This window comes from Halichoeres trimaculatus, unplaced genomic scaffold (genome assembly GCF_033239565.1).
Source record: "Halichoeres trimaculatus isolate MK-OKI-2021-1 unplaced genomic scaffold, fHalTri1.1 fHalTri1_scaffold_14, whole genome shotgun sequence".
Taxonomy (NCBI): domain Eukaryota; kingdom Metazoa; phylum Chordata; class Actinopteri; order Labriformes; family Labridae; genus Halichoeres; species Halichoeres trimaculatus.
In genome coordinates, this window is record NW_027437192.1 from 9,997,248 (window position 1) to 10,020,216 (window position 22,969).

Here is a 22,969-nt window from a genome sequence, read left to right on the forward strand (position 1 = left end):
TAGACTTCAGCTCCTGACATATTTTACAATCCCTGAAAAAAAATACTCAAGAATGGCAGCTGTCAATCATCGTTAAACGTGACGTAAAACCTCGTTTTCTTATAACTAATGAAAACAAAACTTTTCAGAAAAAAAGAGGACTTTAATACAAGGCGGGCAAATGATAATTTCAAATCATCACAACAATTGGACGTGAGAAACATTTCTATGAGGTGCATTTGTTTTTTTAAGTTTGACCACAGCCCATTTGAATGACTGAAGAGCCAGATTTTGTTTACCTATACTGCAGCCAGTCACCAGAGGGAGCAGTTCTTGTAGCAACCTCACTTCAAGCCGAGCAAGATGACTTCCATTTTTTTTATACAGTCTATGATCATACCAACAAATATTCGGGGGGATGGGGGGTGGGGTAACAAAGAAAAGTCGCAGATAAACACTGACAACCTACCACCCCTTATGTTTTGGTGCTCATGGTACAATCCTTGGCTAGGGTCAAGCTGAAGCTACCTTTGCTATGCTGCCTCTTCCTGGATCACAGTAAAGTTAGGTTTAGTCCAAGCTACAATCTCTAGTCTTGAAATAACAAATACTTTCGAAGACATCAAACCAACCAGTTTTACCTAATTACGGTCATGGATGATTCTAGTCATGGGCAGGCACAGCCATAAGAAAAGAGACCAAAGGCCCTCCGCCACCTCTTAGCCATTTTACTCAACCAAAGTTAGATCAAGTCCAGTTTTCCAATGACAACTGCCAGCAATAGGATTCAAAACTCCCCTACAGAAAGAAATGTGCCAAAGGATCCAAAGGGTCCAAAGGATTACGTTGTTTTGGTTTTGACTGCAAATGCTGTTTAAAAAAAAGTAAAAAAGTATAATATTTTTTGGCAGTGAGATGTACAAAAACTCTTCTCTCAGTGTATCCTCGAATGTGGCAAAATATTGCTGCAATGTGATGTTATACACAAACATAATGCTGCACTTTTCAATCCATTTCCCCTCAGGTTTATTATTTGAGATAATAACACTGACCCCTGCGTTCTGTATTGGTTGGACTTCTCAGTTGGACAGGCATTATAGCCATTGGTACTTATATATTTACAGCACTCTCATTGGGAAATTGCCTTCCTCTAGCTCATCTTTGCTGCTCTGGCACTACAGCCCATAATAAACACGCTCCAGTGACTGGTTGATGCCCTGTAAACCCGAGCCAGGACTGATTCAGGAAAAACTGCCTTTGCTGTGAGCGCAGCAATCACAGAGAAAAGTCTGTAATGTCACATAAAACCCCTAATTTTCCTCCATGACTTATAGAGGTTCTCATTTCCATTTATGCCCCTGCTAGCCACGTCTTTCACTCTGTCTGAACACTGCTTGAAGTGTGATCCAGTTTTGTTTTACCCCGTCTGTCAACAGGTAGAGAGAAAAACATTTCCCTGGTCAGATTTCATTCAAAGGTGCTATAACAAAATGTAGGCTACATGGGAGGGCCTTTTTTCTGTCTTCTTTTATTAATCTTTTATTAAATTATGTATGAGTCTTCAGTGCAATTTTGTCACTGAAGGTATTTTAAAGCTAATTTCCTGTGCATGTCCCACCTTTATTAAAAGATGAGACAGTGGAAAAAGTGGGAAACATGGGAGAAAGATATGGGAATGATGTGGGCTGTGGGTAGGAAGCCTCTGCTCTGAGGACTATAACCTCTGTACATGGGCAATCAACCACTGAGGTAAACCAGTGGCCCTGCTCTAAGTATTTTACAGCGAAGTGGTGCTGAGTTCTCATCAAAGAAAGTCTCTTACAAAGTTAATTGTCCTGTATACTTACTGTCATGTACAAACAGAATGGAGACAAAAGGTGAGAAAAGGAAATATATATGGATAAAGGTTATAGTAAAAAGATCTGCTCCAACACTTAGAGATTAGAGAGTGTACAGTAGATTGGGCTTTAGTCATTGTTGAAATGAAATTACACTGTCTTTGTTGTTATTGAACCCAATTTTTCAATATGATACAAAAACAGTAACTTTGAACAATTTTTAAACTTGAAGAATTTTAAATGATTTTTTTTCCCACTTTTTAACAAAACCCTGTACAGAAGTACTTCTCTACAAAACATTTTTTGTAATTCGTGTTTTCCTGTAAAAGGGAGGTTTGGTTGAAACAAAGGGAGAGTGGCAGGAACCAGGAGGGAAAATACTGTTTTGAAAAAAATACAAAAAAAAACTTACACACACACACACACACACACACACACACACACACACACACACACACACACATATATATATATATATATATATATATATATATATATATATATATATATATATATATATATATATATATATATATATATACTGTTTTTGACAAAGCGCAGTGGTTGTCTGCAGTTTGTGACATCCCAACAAATAAAACCTTTATTGCTGCCAGCCAGCAGAGGGAGCACTAAGTAGTATGGCTACATTGCAGAGGAGCTCATTTGGGGTCATTCTATGGTTAGAAGTTAGCCTGTAAGTGAATCAGCTGGACAAGAAAGGAACACTTAACTACTATGAAACACATAAGGTCTTCAGTATTTTTCAAAGAGGTTTGAATTTGTTCACTTTGTAGTCTAAACTGGTGATGTCTTTCTCTTCTTGTGTTTATACTCCGGAGTTCTCTGAGCTGTCCACATAAGGACAAAGAGGGGTAGATTTTGTGAGATAGATGAGGCTGCTCCTCCGTTTCTGCTTATTAATGAAACTTGCCGTCCGCCTTCATTTACCAGAAAGCGCTGAGCCTACACTTCCCAGGATCCTTTGAGGCGAGGCAGCAGCTGTGCGCTCCGGCTTGCCCGCAGCAAAGTGATGATAACACGCTAAACAAGGTACAATGAGAGCGCGTTGAGTTTTTTCTACATTTCCCTTGCTCTCTCATGCGAGTGATGCCCGAATCTGCGGAGTAGCACGATGGCTGTCGAAGGTGAGCCGCTTCTCTTTTCTCTTCTCTAACCTGTTCGCGGTGGCGTTTCCGTGCATGTCTCGTGGCATAGGTAACAGAGCATGTAGTTGCATGATGTAAGGAGGTGTTTGTTGTTTCATGGCTCAACCCAGACACAGCCGGGTCAGCTGAGTGAGCCCGTGATTGGGTGATGTTCCAGCCCTGTCCGCATCACGTACACTGTCCCGGTCATCTCCTGTTCTGACTCTTGACAATTGAAATGACACCGCTGCCTTGGTAGCCTACATGCTCATAAACCATAAAGATTCGTGTTAACGCGCAAGCCTCTTTCTGTGTTTTTGTTGTTGGGGTGCGCGCGCTTGGTCGTGAGTTTGCGCGTGTCGACGAGACTGGTTAACAGGTCTGCGACTTCTTTTGCATAATCATCCCCGGTGTACTGTGCACTTTGTTTTCTCTGGATTCTAAGCTCATAGGTGCTGAGATTTCCATCAGGGGCTATTTGATGTGAAATAAACGCAGTCGTTTGCAGATATTTCACCGGATTGTTCAGTTTTGTGGCGCAACAGTGCATCGTTTGTGCGCTCATCCTGTTCCACAAGCCCGGTCAGGTTAAGGCTGCTCATCTGGCAGCAGGTGGAGTGGCATGTGGACCGAGAAGACTCCGCGTGATTGTCAATAAAACACTCAGTGAAGCGGCTCCCTCCGGACGTGACAGTGGCAGGCAGTGACTCGGGATGCTCGGCCAGTCTCCTCACCTTATCGGAGGCATACTGTGGATCCAGAATCCAATGAGAGGTATGTCAAAGGAGGCAAAAGGGGTGTCACATCACTAGCTTTTTCACTCCCACAGCTCAGTCCAGTTCTGTGTGTGTTTATCCCTGCAAGTATGACGAGTATGAGGATGTGCCACTCCTGCATACCTACCTGAGATCAGGTTTTGCATCTCTGGCAGCCTTAACAGGACAGCTGATCTGCATGATCCTGCTCTGTGACACCTCCTGCTCCTTTTCTGAGATTCATTAAAGTGGACTCTTATTGCTGGGGGGAACATGTTGTATTTGCAAGTCAATATTTGGCTGTTGTGGAATTGATGGCATAAAAAAGAGCTGCATGTCAAGCAGTGTTCGTGGTTTTTGCTGCATGACTTCTCATGTTCTCCCGTATTAACCCAAAAACAGACTTGTGTGAAACAGCAGTCTTGTGTTTTGCAAATATTAATTCCTCCCGTACTGATTTCAGTGCAGGATTTGTATGGAGAAGAGGGGCTTGGACACTTTAAATGCAGCACTCATTCTTCTCGCACCAGGCTATAAATCACAGCAGAGAAAGATAAGAAAAATTGGAAGTCTTGCGAGCTTCCCTGGAGCTCTCAAGCCCTCAGTCTGACAAAAAAAACAGCTCTGTTTGTGCTCTTTCTGAGCTCAAAAACTGTCTTGTACAAGTTGTTCTCTTGGGTTGCCGTCTCTTTATGTTGCTGTCAGCTGACCTACAGGTGTACACGTGCTATGACGGCTGTCTGGAAGCTTTGAAATATGTCTCAAATGAAACAGCTTTACAGCAGCTCTTACGCTGCCAGCCTCCCATCATATCTGCCTGTTAACTTTCATTCATGCATCTCTTGAGATTTTCTTCACAAAGGGAGTGAATTTAGAGGCGAGTGTGAGATGCTCACTTAGTTCCAGAGCTGGGCAGATTATCCGTTATGCAGTTTAATTTTTTTTTTTTCATTTCATTTATTGTCTTTTTCAGCAGTAGATCAAAAACACAACAGGTGGATGGTGAAAGTGTGTCATCTTGCTAGATGAAATGGTTACAGAATCTGTTTTTATCTTCTTGGAACCCGTTAAAATCCACAATAATGAGACTTCATCATTTTAACTGTGTGACTATCTTACAGCATTATCATCTCCCAGAACTATATCAGGATCACATCAAAGAAAATGGGATGAACCTACTATTAAACTTATAAAAATCACATTAGTTTGTTTATTTGACAACAATAGAGCAGGTCATTAGCATTAGAATGGAAAAATAACAGGATGTAAATGATGCAAGAGTTAGCATCAATGCTAACAGGCTTACTTAGTCATAGTACAGCTGACAACAGAATTCTCAATGAAGTGACAGAAATATTAAAGATTTAAATTCAAGAATCTTTTATTTTCTTACTAGCACATGTTTACTCATAGGCAGCATGAAATTTTATCATCAGGGTCATGTTTTTAAGTCTGATTTACACCTAAGAAAAATGGTGTATTGTTACAGGACAAACAGAAGAGATGTTATTTGAAAGTAGTAATTATTAACATTTGACTAAACATAAAAATATACATATAAAACTATGAAAAACGAGTATAAGTAAGTTGAAAATGAAGGCTAAAAGTTGCAGTTCATTGACTGTCTGCTTGAGTCTTTCTACGGAAAGATTGAAAGACCATATATACACCAAGCCCAAAGATAAACAAAAACAACAAATGATCAAACAAACAAAAAAAACAGGTTTTAACAGTTTTTAAAAACATATTAACAGCCTGGTTAAAAAAAACAAAACAGGTATAGTAGTTAATAAGATGAGAAGTTTGTCCAATCAGTGGTGCCGATCACATGAGTGAGTCAGAATTTGTAAGGCCCTGACAAATGTCGTAGTGGAGTCTATATGTCTATATGTTCTAGGGATGGGTAAAAATATTGATGAATAGATGCATCAAAATATTGACTCGCCCACTTCAATATTGATTCAGCAAATCCTCTGAATCCATTCATCTTCCTGACAAATGGGGAGAGTGTGCGTGTTATTCGCATTGTGTGAATGAGAGACCAAACAACAAAAAAAATGGCAGCCAAAGCAGCAGCAGCAGCATAAAGCTAGGTCCTTCAGCTTTAAAGTCTGATGTTTGGGTTGTTTTATTGCTCCAAAAGGTGAGGTAACATACCACATATGTTCACATGGGTCATAAAAATCGATAATCGAAGCATTTAAATCAATATCGAATCAAATCAACATTGAACGAACCGCAACCTAAAGAATCAAAATCGAATTGAATCGTGAGGTTCTTAGCAATACCCAGCCCTAATATGTTCTATCTATATGTTTGAAAGTCTATAGTCAGATAAAGAAACAAATAAATCTGTTCGGCCTTCATAAGCTAAGGAACGTTGGAAATCAAAGTTAGCAAAGTTTTGTTTTTGTTACGTTACAGTTTAAAATTCCACGTAGCAACACATCAAAACCTCATCACTCTGCATTATGCAAAAACTTAACTTCAAATAAAAAAGAACTGTAGTCTATTCATTTAATTCAACGACTAATGCATGCTTTATCTGAGCCACATCTTCAATGGGTGATAGTGCTCATGGGAAATGCAGTCATCATCCCCTTTAACACTGGATTTCATTAAAAGAAGCTAAAGAATAAACATCACATCAAAACTACCTGCACTTTACTAAAAACAATAATATAATTTAAAACAGAAAAGGCAAACTCTGTTTCACAAAATTTTGTGTGTAATTTAGTTGTTTTCTTATCTTTTCACTGCAGTTTGAGCTTAAGACTCCTGTAAGTGACTTCCAGTTTGTGTTGATTTTGGCGCACCCACTGGACAAGTGTCCTTTGAATTTTGTATATGTTGATGATGTTTATCTTAACAATATTTGTTAAGGCACTTCAATGTGTAACCCAATTTTCAACACTAAATTAATATAAAAATGCTGTTTTGGTCGTGTTTAGTGGATCAGTTTGACTTACATCAACCTCAGCCAAGGGTTTTAGAAATTATAAATAACTTAACAGAACATTCAGTCTTTATGTTTATGATCTTTATTGTAGCTCATAAAAAGGCATCATTTATAACTCCAGTCTGTTTCATAACCAGCCAAAAACTGCTTACAGAGGCCTTGAAATCTTTTTCTTTTCATCTCTGCTGCAAAAGAAACTCAGCATTGATATATAACTTGTGATTTGAGCAGCTCAGGCAGCTATAAGACGACTCGGTGCATTCGCTCGTGATTCACTGACTTGTGTCACTGCGAGACATGAGTTATGAGTCACGTCCTCGTCCGCTGAAGCTGCTATAAGTAATGTGTCTGCCAGAATTAAAGAGAGAAACTACAAAAAAACACCCTGCTCCTCTCAACATTCAAGGTCAGATTGGATTTTGCAGAAGCAGGAAAAAAGCATCCAGTGGAGTCTGAGACTGAAACACAATATACTTTGAAATAGTTTCTCCATGAAGACTGGGATAATGCTCAGCCCCAGAGAGGAGAGTGAGCTGATATAAAGTGAAAAAGACAAAATTCATTTGAATGTCGTGAACTGTCACAAGCTGTTTATGTTACATCCACATGTAAGCCTTTAAGTATCATCCTCCTTTGTTGCTTTTTTATCACCTCCCCTCTCAGATTATGCCAAATAATGGGTTTTCATGCTACACATTATCACTGTTCTAAATTTGCCTCTGTAAGCTAAAAAGTCCTGAATCCAATTAAAACTGCTTTTGTTTATTTTCCCCGTGCGAGAGGCAAAGCTGTCCCTGCGGGTCGGACAGAGCTCACTGCAGCTCCATCGCTCCTTGTTTCAGATGTGACTCTTGAGAGAAATCACAACAAACCCTGCAGAGTCACTGTTTTCTCTGTTCCGCTGCTCCACCAACTGCTCCGAGACACAGAATATAGGTCAAGTATTTAAGAATTTATGACACATGAGAAGACAATAAGCCCTGAGAAAGTAGCACTTTGGAGTGTGCCGCACTGCCTTTGAGCTTTATTTTGGAAGGCACTTTCACTCAGAAGGGCTTGAAAAATTCAAGATGCAAAGCTCAAGTTCTTCAAAGCTTTACTTCAATCCTGATGGTTTAATTTCAAGAAAATCTCTTTAAGCTGCATCATGGTTTTTTCTTTGTATCTTAATGCAGGTCCTGGCTTTTGAGCCTTGGCTGTAAATGAAAGGCTCATAAATACTTATTTCACCTAGTAAAGATGAGACTTTCTTGGCACAGTTGTCTTTCAAGATAAGATTTTAGGAGTTAGGTACATCATGAGCATCTTGGACCAATAGTTGGAGGTGTTTTTTTTGTTCGTTTTGTAGTCCTAATGTTATCATTTGGTAGAATAATAATCCGCTGTTGTACAATCCTGGAACAAAAAATGTGAGTTCATCCAACAATGATTTGTCTTTTAAACAAAAAGAAGAGACTCCAAGACACTCTTCAAGAAGTATAAAAATGCCTTTTTTTAACAGCATGGTCATGTACATCTTAAAAACAAACTTTGACGTGTCTCAGCATCAAGCCTTCATCAGGAAGTCATGCAAACAGATGAAGGCTTGATGCCGAAACGTGTTAATGTTTGTTTTTAAGGTCTACATGACAATGCTGATAAAATAAAGGCATTTTAATAGTATTTAAGGAGTGCCGTGGAGTCTCTTCTTTTTCTTTCAAGGACTTTTTGAATCCCTTTCTAAAGAGCATCTCAGACAAACTGTCAAGTCCAGGTATCACTCATTTTCTTTTGTCTAATGATTTGTCTTTATTTGATCTTTTTAAAAATATGTCTGTAGTTTAAGACCTGCTCAAGATACTGTTCAACAAAATCTATTTCTATGTCAAAAGTTTCTAGTCAGACTCTAAAGAGGGGCGATACATGGGAAAAGAAGTCTTGACCAGTAGCCAGTTATTGTTGATCGCAACAGTGGAAGCTCCCAAAAGTCTGCTCGTGCTCCCAGAGACTTTATCTTCAGGCAGTAGTCAAGTGGTTTCAGTATTGGTGTGTGGTGTGCTTTTTTATCTACCTCTTTTTCAAGTGACTGATGTCTGCATTTGATCAGACAGGGGTAGGATGTGCACAAAACCGCAACAGGACCAGGGATTGAGCCAGTAACCAATGTAACAAGGACTGTAGCCACTGTACATTGTAGAGATGGGTCATGATTTTCAGATACTTGAATAGTCATCAATTCATAAAAAAGAACTGAGGAGACACTGTGAATATTTACTTATTTTATAAGTACTGTCTTTTACCATTTTTCATCAGGTGCCTGGTTTTCATAAGATGTTCCAGACAGATAGTTGTAATTGCGCGTCTGAAAGCTGGTTGCTAACTGTGTTAAGAAACAGCAGGAGAAGAATGAACAAGTATTAACAAAAGAAGGAAGAGTGTAAATTCAGAAACAGAAACAGAGAAACTAAAGAGATTGATCATGGCTGCGTCACACTTAAGGTATTAAGAATACTTCCTGAGTTGGTGCCCATGACTGTCCAATACCTTAGCCAGGAAGGCTCATCCCAGTACATCCGGCTAACAAAACTAAATCCACACCCACTTCCACAATATTTAGCCAAATTAAGCTGGGCTCAAGCTGAGAAATCACACATTAAAAACCAAACAGATTCATCTCACAGTAGTAGTTCTAATTAGAAACAGCGGTGGTCTTTTGTGCACTTGGTGAAGTCTCCTGATGACAAATCTTTAGATCATTCTGCCTCAAGTCCTCAGCACAGCTTCAACATGTGTCTCACTGCTGCTTCCTCATAACAGCAAAGAAATGAAGTTATGACTGATCTTGTATTTAGCCCTAACCATCATGACTAAAGGTCAGGCGACACTAGAGGAGAACTGGTTTGTGGTAGAAAATAAAATGAGGTTGAAAAAGTAATAAAAAAGGTTGCTAAATCGTGAGGTAACAAACTCCAGGCCTAAGGGGGCAGTGTAGAGCAATTTGAGTAGCAGTAGTAACTGAGCATAATGTCAGAAGTGAAATGGGTGAAAGTTAGAAAGTGATGTTTTGTCTGTGGATAAGATTGGTCAGCTATGGCTGGTTTACACATTGTCTTCAGACATTAAAATGTTCCCACAGAAACTCCTTGGGGGTTTTGGGAAAGGGGATTTCAGAAGTATTTGACCAGCTCTGACGGGTGCCAACAAAAGCACAGGATGAAAGTAATGAGTTAGAAAAGTAGCTCCATCAATTTCAATGAGAAACACCTCATTTGCACAGCGGGGTCATAGGAAAAGTTGAGCCCGGCTTAATTTCTTTCACAGCAAAATCCAAAGTCATCTGTCAAAGCACTCGGCGGGAACGCAATGCAAGCAGATTACCTGACTGCATGAATAGTGTAGCATTATGGTAATTCTTCTGTTTACTTTGAAAATGCCAGGACAGGAGGGTGCATATTATTCCTGCTGTGATAACTTTCCAGAGTTGCTTCAAAGGCGTATTAGGTATTGTGCTGCTTTTGTGTCTGATGAACTTTCAAACCCGGCCTGGCAGATGTATTTCACCATGCAGATGGCACCTGTCGCAGCAAACCTTTACTAATAGGGCTATAATTTATCACAGTGTGTCTTATGATGTTGAGCCTTCACTACCCTTGGGTAGACCACATGTAAGAGCAGAAAAAACTGAAAGCTCTAGTTGATCTGGGCTGTACAAGGATTTTTCCACACCCACCAACAGTCCAAAGTCCATGTGAAGTCTAGTTGAGCTGATGTGTGCACTCAAAGAGTAATAATCCAGAACATGTGGGGTGAGCAAGTGACAGGGTGATTCTTTTACAACAAACTACGGATGAGCCATGACAGTTGAACATTTGATTAATCATTCAAGGAACAATGGAATAGTTGATATGATTCCAAACTTATATTTTAAATGTGTTTTTCTAATTTTTTAAGAAGCCTCTGGTTGTAATGTGATATAAACTCCAGATAGTAGATGCAGGGCATCTGAAAGCTGATTGCCAATCTGTAACAAAAAAATTACGTAATAACATGAAAAGACTCCAAATAGCACAAGAAAGCATGAGTGCCAGTTGTCATTAAAATTAGCTAACTAGCATATCTACAAATTTGCAGTCATGCAACAGATCGCTGTCTTTTTATATCTTCAGGGGGCGCTATTTGACATAGTTGCCAAATGGTTTGTCATGACTATTGGTTAGTGTTTTTGGTTGAAATACCTGTCCCGGATACTACCTTGAAAATAGTCACTATAATGACAAATTCACGCAATCCTTCAGGCTCTACCCAGGAAACCTCTGTTTGTCTTGAAATTGCTCAGAGTTCATTAATAAAATGGGCTTTGGATGGACAGTTGATCCCATAGAGACAGAGAGACAAGCCACCAAGAAGTCATCCCTGGAAAATCCGACAAGACAGTTGTGTATATATGGTGTCTATACCACTGGGTCATCGGCTCACAGTTATTGTCATTCTGAATGAAATGAAACACCACTTTTATGACATATTAGGCCAGCTATAAAAAGGGTACAGGACCCCAGGACAGAAATGAAGAACTAGATTTTGTCTAAGTGCACATACATGTGACAGAATATTGCCAAGAACTGGACCCTACATCCGAACACGGCAGTGTTTACCCCCGTGGCAGAGGCTGCTCATTTCACTCCCCTTTTCTTTTCCACCGTGCGTCAAGCCTCCTTGATGTGTCCTGCCCTACTCGGCCTGCCTGTGCACCCATTCAGAAAACCCTCCATTCAAATCCCTCCCTGGGATCCAGCCCGAGAATAGAATTAGTAGAATAAGCTTGTTTATGTGAGTAGGTGGAACAGGATTACATCTTTTGTCGAGATGATCAGGAGTTACAAAGGTGAGGGAGCATCTTCTTTCCAATCTCACTCAGCGGGATGTGGGATTAAGATGGCGGGAGGTGAGGCAACTGTCAAAGGAGAGTGGTGTTGTGTAATCGTCCCTTGGATGGACCTATAGCTGTCTTTGATGTATATCGGTAAAGTGCTGCCGCCTGGAAAGTGGAGTGAGAGCTAAGCAGAAAATAAAAATAGAAAAGTGGGAGACCAAGCACAGGGATGTCAGCATCCAGTATAGAAGACTCAGTCAAAAGACTACAGCAGTTTCATTTTCTACCTTATTCCAGGTGAAAACCTTGCTATCAAATGTCAGGAGTTTATTCATTACAACTATTGGATCTGTCTCTGGCCTGAGATCTTTGGCTGACTTGGCCTGGCTTGCATCATCAAGTCTGACTGTCAGCCTGAGAGAAAAGAGTCCAAACGAAAGGTAGAGCCGATGGATTTGTGGCGCTCGGCTGGATAAAGCTAACAGACACTTTGCTCTCAAGCAGCTGCCGTAGACTCACTTAGTTTAAACAGATTATGTGGGAGTGGACTCTCACTTTCAGCCCAGCACAAGTGAAATGACAGAGGAGTATAAACTGAGGCAACAAATCAAGACCATGGTGTATGTAATGTTAAGCAAGTGTCAGTCCTTGTCACTTTGAATCTTAAATTACAAGCTTATACAGCAGTATTTAAAAACACTGTATATGTCTTTTGACTATTAGTGTTATCAACTCAATATTTCTTTTACTTTTAATTACCAGATGAACCAATCAAGACAACTAAAGGCTTTCAATGAGGCTGAATAGATTTTTTTTTTCACTTCAAACCGGTAACCAGAGATCGATAACCTTTTAGCTTTTTTTCTTTTCTTTTCTTTTTTTTTTTTGCTGAGTCATAGCAGCTAACGCTAGCAATCAACCAACCACAAGCCAATATAACTGCAAGCTTCATTTTTTATCTTAAATAACTAGCTTATACAGCAGTTAGCAAGCTAACGCTTTGAGTTCTTCAAATCAAACATGTTCAAACATTTGAACAGCTGTGCTAGCTTGGAAGTGATTCATCAAAAAGGAATCTGTTGATACTTGTGGAATTGTAGTTTTTTACCATTATCATCAGATCATGATAAGATCATACAACATTCATACCTGTGAGCTGGTAATGAAGCAGCCAGTTGCTAATTAGCCTAGCATAGCTCAGAATGTAGAATTGAGTTGTCAGGGTGTTTAAACGTCCACGTTCTTCTTTTCTAATATGCTAGCTGTTTCTCCAGGTTCCTGTTTCAAAGCAAACAAACTGCTAGCATTAGCTTACTAATTAGCACAGTGATGTGAGATTGGTGTATAATTCTGTTGCCTTCCTCACAAATATCAAACTTTCATACTTCTAATTTTCCTCCACTGTTTGACGTGGTGGTTGGGGCAGCTGTTTGGGGCATACGCTAAAATAACTATTTTCCTTTTTGTTAACACAGAGAGTCAACTTCTGATTATGTCCAAACGTGAGAAAAAACTCAAAATTTAGCACAAGTCAGTCAACAAGCAATATGTTTATTGACGCTAGCATTAACATCGCTAGCACCACCAGGCATTGGTCCTCCTTGAGTGTTAATATCAACATGTGTGTTCGCATATCTACTATTGAGTGGTTATAAGGCAGTGTGACACAGCTGATCTACAGAATTATCTCACTTTTCTAGAATTAAATACTACAAAACTTGCCACACTATGAGGTGCTAGCTGTCATATGTGCCTGTTTACATTATGGTAGTAGAGCTTTGTGGGATTGGAGCAGTTACTGTTAGCTGTAGCTACAGCCTTGGCTTGTAAAGGATGGCTGTAATATTGCTTAGATACAATGTATGACCAACATTTCTTACTTTAATTAATAACTAGTTTATTAATTCTGGCCAACTAGCAAGGGAGACAATATGCAATCATTCAGTTAGGTAAATGCACCTAAATGAAATAAATTTGTTTGAGGTTATTTTTACTTATTCATCTTCTTGGGACTCACTGCAGAACTTCATTCTCGATTGGTATAACTGGGATCTTACATAACCACAGCCCAATGGAGGAGGTGTTGGGAATTATATTTGTTTCAATATTCATGTAACACCTGCTCTGACTGTATGAAAGTGTCACCTGTAGCCTCAGGATGCAAATGCAACATCTCAATCCACTTGAACCATAAACTGAGTGCTAACAGTGAAAGGATGAGATGAATATGCCATTGAATGAAGGCTTTATGGTGTGAGAGGTGCAGATTTAGGTTGTCTTTGTTTTATGCAAATAACCTGCCGTACCTGACCTCTATTTCAGACTTTTTTAAAGCACTGCAACATTAATACAGTTGACAGGGTCCTTGCTTGTGTCATCAAACAAGGTGGTACACAGTTGCTTCATCAACCTTCCTCAAAAGTACGAGTATCAGGCAGATAAAACTGAAAGGATGAGATAAATTCAGCTGAATGTTCCCGTCATCTATCGACCGCTTCTGCATAGTACACCACTTCCCACCTCTTGTGCAGCTCTCATTTTCTTGCTAACAACGACCTTTGTGCTTTTTGTGAATATTCTGCAGCATTTGGCACCCTGTTGTGTGCAGGAACTTGGCAGTGTGTCAGCTCCAGCTCCCTGATGACCATGGAGCTCTCTGGGCTCTGTTCTGCTGACTGATTGAAGCTGCAGATCTGAGGCAGGTTGTGTGTCACTGAGTGGGCACAGATGGAGGCAGTCAGTGTCGGGTGGAGACGGTCATTATGAGGCATGGTGAAGCAGGGCGGCTGAGCCGAGTTTTTATGATATCTTTTCAGGTGCAAAACAACCAAGGTCTATTTTTAGCCTGCAATTTATCTGCCTTGTTCTTTTTTATATTACTCCCTTGAGGAAATGTTGAAAATGTATGCTGGTTTAGCATTTGTAAAGGAGTGAAACAAAGCCTCTCAGGAAGATGATTTTCCAATAGACTTACTTCAGGAAGTGTTTAAGCGAGACGGCATGTAATAAAAGCAGTTTAGAGCTGTTCATTGTGGACTGGAAGTCTTCAATTAGTCTAACTGTGAGGCTCCTGATAACAAAGCCTCTTATTTGGAAAACAATATAAAGAGGTTTTATGTGCTCAGAGCAGCCCTGATGAAATCTGTGTTAAGGCTGCAAACATCAAAGCTCCTGTTAAAGCTCCTGTCATTGCTGTGGTTGGGTACCCTGTTACATTTTTGTTATGAACCAAGCATCAACATTCACTGTTGGCACCAGCGGTCCATTTATTTTGGTGGTAAAAGAAAAAAAAAGGTCTCTTGTGCCTTTCCTGTAGTAGTAAGTTCCAGCATTTAACAATAATGTAAATCCAGCTTTATCCACAAAGATAATTTTGACTCATAGTTTATGACTGTGTAAGTGTATCAATGTTTCTTCATATTATAGCTGACTGAGAATCTTCAAGTCATCCTAACACTGAGATACTGAGTTATTTAAAAGGACTCTGAAGGCCCTGAACTGCATGACTCATTCACTGAAAGTTTACTGAAAAGCAGCGTTTACTGCATCAGTGAGCTAAACAGTCATGTACAGGTAGTCAGCAGAGGCAGCACAGAAAGGGCAAGAAGGTCCACAGAGAGCTGCAAAAGGTCACAGTCGAGCAGGAACGAGACAGCGGGGCTTTAAGCAGCATAATGGATGATATGGATGAAAAGGTGGAGTTATACTGGTGCAGATTTTTGAAAGAGAAAAAGAAACTATTTTTGAAACTATAAGTGAATTGTTATTTTACTCTCTTATTGAACATGCTACACAAACATATGTTGGAAATTCATCTATAAGCATGAACTGGGACCTATTGACCACCAGCAATGGAGAGATTTTTTAACCGCTACATATTCACGTGTTGTAGAAATCCCTGAATCTACTTGTAACTGCTGTTGATTGTTGCGAGACTTGCTGAAATATGGTTCATGATACATTGGAGGGGTGGGCCTCAAACACTCTTAGCTCTGGTCACAATAGGCCTCCAGAAGACTGGCCAATCAAAGAGATGTAGAGCTGAAAGCCAAGTCAAAGTCCGTTTGTAACTAGTTTAGTAGCTGTCTTTATTCAGCGCACCTGGCAGCCTGGTACTGTGAGACGTGTTGGTACTGTGTAATGTTAGTGAATCCTGGTTAGCTATGTCCTGCCAGTCATCTACTAAGCAGGGCTAACGTAACCTCACTCTTCATTTATTGATAGACTCTCAAGTTTGACCACTGCAGAATAACTGCTGCACGTAGGTTGGAATGGACATTATCACAAACAGCTTTGCCCCTGTGTTAGCCTTTAGCTTGTGCGCTATCACTCTCCCGCTTAGCTTTCTTCTGCTCCTCTGTTCTTTTTCTGTCTGACAGTTAAGCCCTGTTTCCACCAAGTGGTTCAGTTCGGCACGCATTTTCCACTGACTGATCCCGCGACAGATCCCCAAATAACGAAGAAGAGCGGTCTCACTTTTTGGCACCCTTCCATAGGGGTGCCAGACTAAACCGATCCGATCTCTGAAGGTGGTGCTAGAACACTGTGGACTGTTGATTGGTCGAAAGAATCGTCACTTACCATGCGACAGCGGCAGTATTTCTCCTGGCCACATACAGTCTCCTCTTAAAGCTTGATTGTGCTTTGTAACAAAGAGCCTTATGCCAATCACAAAGAGGATGAAATGCTGGATGTCCATCGTTGTTCTTTGTTTACTGTGTCGCATGTTTCTTCTTTATTGGATTTATTAGTGGGATTCACTGTGTCGCGCTGCTATGGCATCAAGCTATTATTTAACAGATGCGGCTTTTGGCATTCGGCTTATGTGCCACCTACCACATGGGGGCACAGTTCGCTGTGGAAACACAAACGGGATCAGGCTCAATCGTACCAAACCGTACTGAACCAAACTGGACTGCTTGGTGGAAGTGTGGATTTAGGCTCCTGTGTCCACCATCACTCCGAAATGAATTATAGAGTTACTGATTAGATTCATCTTGTCTTCTTTAAGGTTAAGGTTATGAATTATAGAAACCATTTTCAGCAGAGAAAAACACAGATCTCCTTTCTCACTACTAAACTTTGTCAATGGGTGTTGTCTGAGAGACCTAAAGGTGCCGTGAATCAATCAGGTCCTGCTCAACCCAAGATAAGAAGTGGCATTTTAAAATAATCTTTAAGCTGTAATATTGGCGTTGATAATTTAAGTGTAGGTTAAAATCAGGCGTAATCTCAAAGGGAGACATTGTAAAGCCTGAAAAAAGCACAATACTCCCTCTTTGAGGACTCTAGCAACTTAGAGTAACATGAATCATATGACTTTTATGCAAATGCACATTTTTTTTGATAAAATGTGATGGAGTAATTCAACTTTACATGATCTTAAAAGACTGAAAAACAAACTGTCTCACTGCGTGGATCCAGTGAAATCCCAAACTGTTCAGTTCAGCTGCATTAGCTCCTCCAGTGGTCGCCACATTGAGGAAGTTGGTGCCTCTTATCAAATATTAATAGAAACTACTCAGCTCCAAATTAAGACAGGCTATTTTTGTCATCCCTTTCTACTGTCTGCCTTTGAAGCAGGGAGCGTTCACAGGTTTGTGCCTGAGATGCATGCTTCACTACGAGCCAAAGTGAACAGCAGTTATATTTAGCTCATGTTTGTGCCCTAAAGTGGGTCATTTCACCCTTTTTTCCCTCTCCCTGGCTCTGCCTCTCTGACTTATTTTGTCTTCCTTTTTCATTCTGACTTTCTTTCCTTTTCTACAACTTTTTTTTCTGTTCATCCACTCTCCCTTCATCTCTCGTACTTTTTTAAGCCTCCCTTTCTCCCCACAGCTGAGAAATGTTCAAAGCGGAGCCCATCTGTGCCTGCTTGACACCGGACTAACCAATCACAGCTGATGTAGCCCTGGGGTTGGAGAGGACAGGCTGTGAAGTTTGAGCACTGTTAACTTCTGATAGGATGTCAGGGTAGATTAAGAGCCTTATAGGGAGTGTTGCTGGCCAAGTTACTTGTTCTATGACTTAAATTTGATATCCAAACATTACTGTCTCAGTTAGAGAGATAGGAGAAAACCTAAGACGTAAATGAATAGTGTTCAGTAGTTTCTTATGTATAACTGTATTAAAAATGCCTCCAATGTGAGCTAATGTGGTCAGATAGCAGCAAGTACATCAGACAGTTGTCAGTCAGATGACTTAATTTACCAACTTCTTACAACAGGAATTATTTATCCTCCTTTACAATAAACTCAACGGCAACAACATATGTTATGGCTGCCAATAGTAACTGCAGATAGCAAGTTTGTAGTTAGCAAAGAAGAGCAGAACTCAGGTTAAGGATGATGTAAAAGTGATGTGAAGCTAGCAAAATGCTAGGTCTGAGTGTTGGGAAATAAAACTCTAAGTATTAAAAAAAAGTAGCTTTACTGTTGAAAAAACATTTCTGTAACTCTTTTTTAGCAGAAACAGTCGATAAGAGAGCTGTTAGCTAAACTGAGATTAGCATAGCTTGTAGCCTAGCTAAAAAAAGAGAAATCCTTGGCTTATCTGAGACTGTTTTTTAAATAAATAAATAAAACAAAAACCTAAATTTTGCCTCAGCTTGAAATGCTTCATTAACATTACTGCTTCTTTGTCACCATAAGTGGTCGAGTTTTAACAAGGTTATCAACACATTTATTGCTGACATAGCATGAGCATCCAACTCACCACCATCTAAAACCTGCAGCGTCTCCAAGCCCTGAGTAACCATCTTCTTTCTCATTGGTTCCATTTCAGAAATTTTATTTAAGCTTTCCCCCCAAATCTTTGCAGTTCACAGTTTTCCTCTCAGTATGATCTCTTGTGACAAAAAAAAGCAGATTGAATGACCAGCCACTGCCCCATGTCTCTGGAACCCCTCAATGACACCCAAAGAGCCACAAATTCCACTGACTGTTTTAAAAAGGGGCTAAAAACATTTCTTTTTAGGAAAGCTTTTAGCCAATTCTGATGCTTTTTAGATTGCCTGATCTAAAATGTTTTTAATTTTTTTTTAATTGCTCTTCTCTTTTAAACTATCTTATTGCCCCCTTTTATCTTTTTATCTTTTCTAATTTCTTATTCTCTGCTTTTATGATGTTGTAATTTATTATTATTATTATTATTATTATTATTATTATTATTATTATTATTATTATTATTATTATTATTATTATTATTATTATATTTTATAATTTTTATTATATTATTTTATTATTTTTTGGTATATTTTTTATTATTATAATTATTAGATTTTATTTTAAGGTGTGTTCTATATAAAAATCAATTTAATTTTAGATTTTATTTTACATATATATATATATATATATATATATATATATATATATATATATATATATATATATATATATATATATATATATATATATATATAGTTGTTTTATTTTGTTTTGTTTTATTCTATTTGCATTGTATCAAAACACATTTATATTGACACAGATAAATCGCTGATAGGCCTCTAACAGTCTGAATATATCAACCTCAAACAGTGGATATTATCTGAAGCTCCAATGATAAGCCTTTTTTTACCTGGGGTTGTTGAACTTTAAGCTCATTTCAGATTGTTTGTTCAGCAAACCATTTATTATAACTTCACTTTTAGAGAACAGTGTTGCTGAGTGTTTTCTGGCCCATGTTTCCTGGGATCAACTGTAGAGCGGCCTCACACAGGAAATGCCTTAAACTGCACTTTTACCAATGACTCACGGGTCCTTCAGGGTAACAGGCCAGTGCCCCACTTACTTCACGTTTTGAAACACAAACTCTTAAAGCATGAGCAGCTTGAAGTGGAATACCTGCTTAGCTTACATAACTGTGCGCTCTCTTTCCTCTTAAAGCAGCAACACCCTCCATCTGACACTTCAGATTAGCTCTTGAGTAAGGCAAAGACATTGCATGTATGTCTGAAAGAAGTTGTAACAAAGCAGGGAGCACTTATTCTCCACAGCTGTTCCCTCTGAATCAGGATAGAATATTAAGTTGTTTACTTCTATGCTTTGTTTTCAGCTTCAATGCAACTCTCCAGCTGCTGTTAAGTGTTGCAATTAACTCATGATTTCTCCTCTAAAGCTGCTGAAACGCCGATTGAAGAAAGTGGTAAATAGTGGCTTGAGGTGGGAAAATAGAGAACAATAATCCAGACAGTAGAAAATTCTGGGTATTCTCTGCAAATCATGTTTTAGTTGTGATGCTAGAGTTTTATTTCTGTGCCCTTAAAGATCATTAAAAGAAATTGGTTTGATTTTTTTTAAACTTGTGAAGTCCGTGAAATTTGGACCCAGTTATCTGAAAGTGAAGCAATTAGATCGCAATTAGATCTCATGATAGTTTATCAAAATTGCTGCCAGTCTGACTCACTGACAACTAAAGTTTTTTGTTTCATGCACATACGCTTATGATTTCGACAAACAGCTACTATTTTCATGCTGCAACCACAGCCTTATCTTTTCACTTTTGAGCAAGGGTCGATAAGTTCGTTGGTTTTCAGTACACATAAACACATCGTTCACATTTAATTGGTATTACCCCTAAGTAAGGCTGCAACTAACAATTATTTTAGTCATTAAAATTTACAAAACCAAACATGTGTTGTTGTTTTAGTTGATGACTTTTGTTTGCTTAAAGATATAGTCAAAGGAACAACATAATGAACATAGTTTAAGCTGGCGAGATGCTAAATTTATAACAAATGACATGAATGTATTGTCACTCAAAGAATCAACAGTATGGGCAAAATAATAGAAAATATATTGTTAGGTCATCAGATAAAGAACTTAGTGGGCCAAATAAGCAAATAAATAAAAATGTGTCCTCAATCTTTTCACCTGCAGGTCAAACAGTTCACCACCTCTGCCCTACCACTATCTGTAGCAGCTAACGCTAATGCTAATGTTGGTTCAATGAACGCCTCGTGGTTTTTAAACAGTGTGACAATTTAATAAAAGGACTAAACGTGTCCTTAAAGACATACCATGCATTTCACAACATATAAAAGGAGTGTATGTGGGATTTTGAAGCTACTCGCCTCGCTGTTGAGCTCGCCGGCTCATCATTGATGAGCCCAACATGTTTGCGTTTAAGGTGCTGGCTCATTGCAGTTGTACTGACGTGCCATGCGAGGTCATTTTTGCGAATGTTGCAATTAACACGCTGTGTGCTTTTAGTCAGCGTGAAATACTCCCAAACTTTGGAATTTTTGGGGCAAACTGCTTCTCCGGCCCTGCCATTACTCACGTGTTTACTCTTTTCTCTCTGTTTACATGTGATGTATACAGCCCCACAGCCCAGGTAATCTACACTCCAGACAAGTAGGTGGCAGTAATGCACCTTCAGCTAGTTTCCAATCGCTAAATAATCCAACGAAAAGGAAGAAGACAAATAAACTGAAAGCAAACAAATACAGTAATGGCACAGCACAGTGAATCAATTATGGAAAACTTTGCCGACACTTCTACAAATTGGTTTTTATCGGTTTTATTGGTTCGTCGTTGCAGCCCTACCCATAAGGAAGTATAAATGACCTTTTTCCACTTTCTTGTTTAATCTTGAGCAATTTTCATTCATATTTGAAGTGATTTTTTTTTAGCAAACAATCAAAACAAGATTACAAATCTTAGCAGCTATTTGGTGCCAGCATTTCTCACTTGTGGCTCACAGTTTTGTTCACAAATATCTGCTCACAGCTGAAACATTGTGAGAACCATATTGAGGTGAAAAACCCAGTCAAGCTTTGATTGCATCTCCTCTAATAGAAAAGTAGTTGAGTCTGCCTTAGGCAACTTTAATTCTGAGCTCAAAAAAGGAAAGAGGAAGGAAAAGATTGTCTCTCCACATCACCTCTTCCTCTTGAATTTAATCTGACTGAGCAGCGAGCTCTTCCTACGGGCTCCTGTCCAAAAAGTCTTCTACCACAGGCTCTTCTCCGCGCTCTGTCTCTTTCTGCCCTTCAAAGATATTCTAATTAGTACTTTTGTAAGCGTTTAACAGTGATCTGACTGTGTCCTCTGTGTCCTGCTGATGGAGACAGCCTCTCCAGGGTCCTCAGGGTAGACAGTTGACCAGACACACTCCTCCTCACACTTTCACACACTCCTGTCACATTGTCTAATTTGGGGTGCAGTGGAACGACTCAATCAACACCCCCATAGATTTGGACTGATTGGTGACTTTCTCAGGGATGCATGTAGCACGCAGATAATTTTTCTTGCAGTTTTTTTGTGTGCAGCGTTCTGTGAATAATCGTGGACGCGTGCAGAAGCGTAACAAATGCTCTGACCTGAGTGGAGAGGGGAGACAGATGGAGGAAGCTGACCAGCTCTGTGAGAAATATGTGTGCTGTTTGGTTATTTTCAGTGTTGGGACTGATTTGTGATTTGGCTCGGAGCCACTGTTAGCATATAAAAAGAGAAGCAGCTGCGTGCATGACTGAAATGTCATTTTTGCTGAGATCCTCCCAGTCTCGGTGCCAGACCACCTCTTCAAATTCCTGAGAGCGTCTTTTGGCACGCTTGGTTTGGCTTTTTTGGAAAATGAATGCACCCACGTCCTTCCTGTCTTGTGTACACGCCTATTAGTGGATTGTGATTAGCTCCATTCTGCTAAACTCCCTGGAAGCTAAATGTAAAAAGGAGAGAAAAAAAAGAGCAGAGGTCTCGTAGCTGTGTGCGGAGTTGCTCTAATCTCCCTAGTCATCTGGCCCAGCTTACCCCCGCCTCTGTCCTCAGGCTTTGTTTCTGGGTCATACAGTTGATTCTGTTCACAAACAATTCATTCTGCTCCACTTTGAGAGTCAGCCAAAGAGAAAGAGATCACTACAAGCCTGAGCGCCCACACAGAGCAAACTTCACTTTTGATTATGGACCCACTGCTGGTTTCACTTTGAACCAGCTCGGCCTGTGAAACTCTGGCCCTGCAGAGTTAGCAGAGAGAAAACAGTGCTTAGCTTCACACATTAGCTTAACTTGAACCATGCACTGACTGGGTCTTGGCCATGGGTGTAAATTTGTGGGAAAATAGGATAATATGTCAGCCAAGATACTATTGCATTAAAAGTTCATCCCCTCATGTCTCAAAGGATAGAATCACACTGCAACAACTGAAAGCTAAGCAAGTGTTTGTCTCGTTTATCATAAAAATGATCTTTTTAGACTTAACATGAACCACATTCACATGACAAGTTCAGGAAAATGCCCTGTTTCAAGATACTGAAAGAAATAAAAGACACCTGGAGTGAATTAAGACAACATTCTTAAATCAAGAAAGTTGAAATAAAAAATGTTGTTACCCAATGTGAGATTGTTTTTTCTCCTTTTGCAACCAATTCAGGCTTCATTTTTATTATAAAACCATGGATAAAACATTTCCTGGATGTCTCAGGCGAATTTTGCTCATGTTACGCT

General features: G+C 39.5%; 1 protein-coding gene across 2 annotated transcripts in view; it reads left to right on the plus strand.

Annotated features, from left to right (window-relative positions):
• The first annotated feature begins 2,772 nt into the window (after window positions 1-2,772).
• Window positions 2,773-22,969, plus strand: part of samd12 (sterile alpha motif domain containing 12) — a 146,815-nt gene continuing 126,618 nt past the window's right edge. Inside the window, exon 1 of one of the 2 annotated variants that reach the window (XM_074687453.1) lies at window positions 2,773-2,962. In XM_074687453.1, the coding sequence (XP_074543554.1) occupies window positions 2,950-2,962 (13 nt within the window). In that variant the 5' untranslated portion in view covers window positions 2,773-2,949. Of the gene's footprint in view, window positions 2,963-3,284; window positions 3,737-22,969 lie in introns of those variants that run through there. The other variant, XM_074687452.1, reaches the window with a different exon arrangement.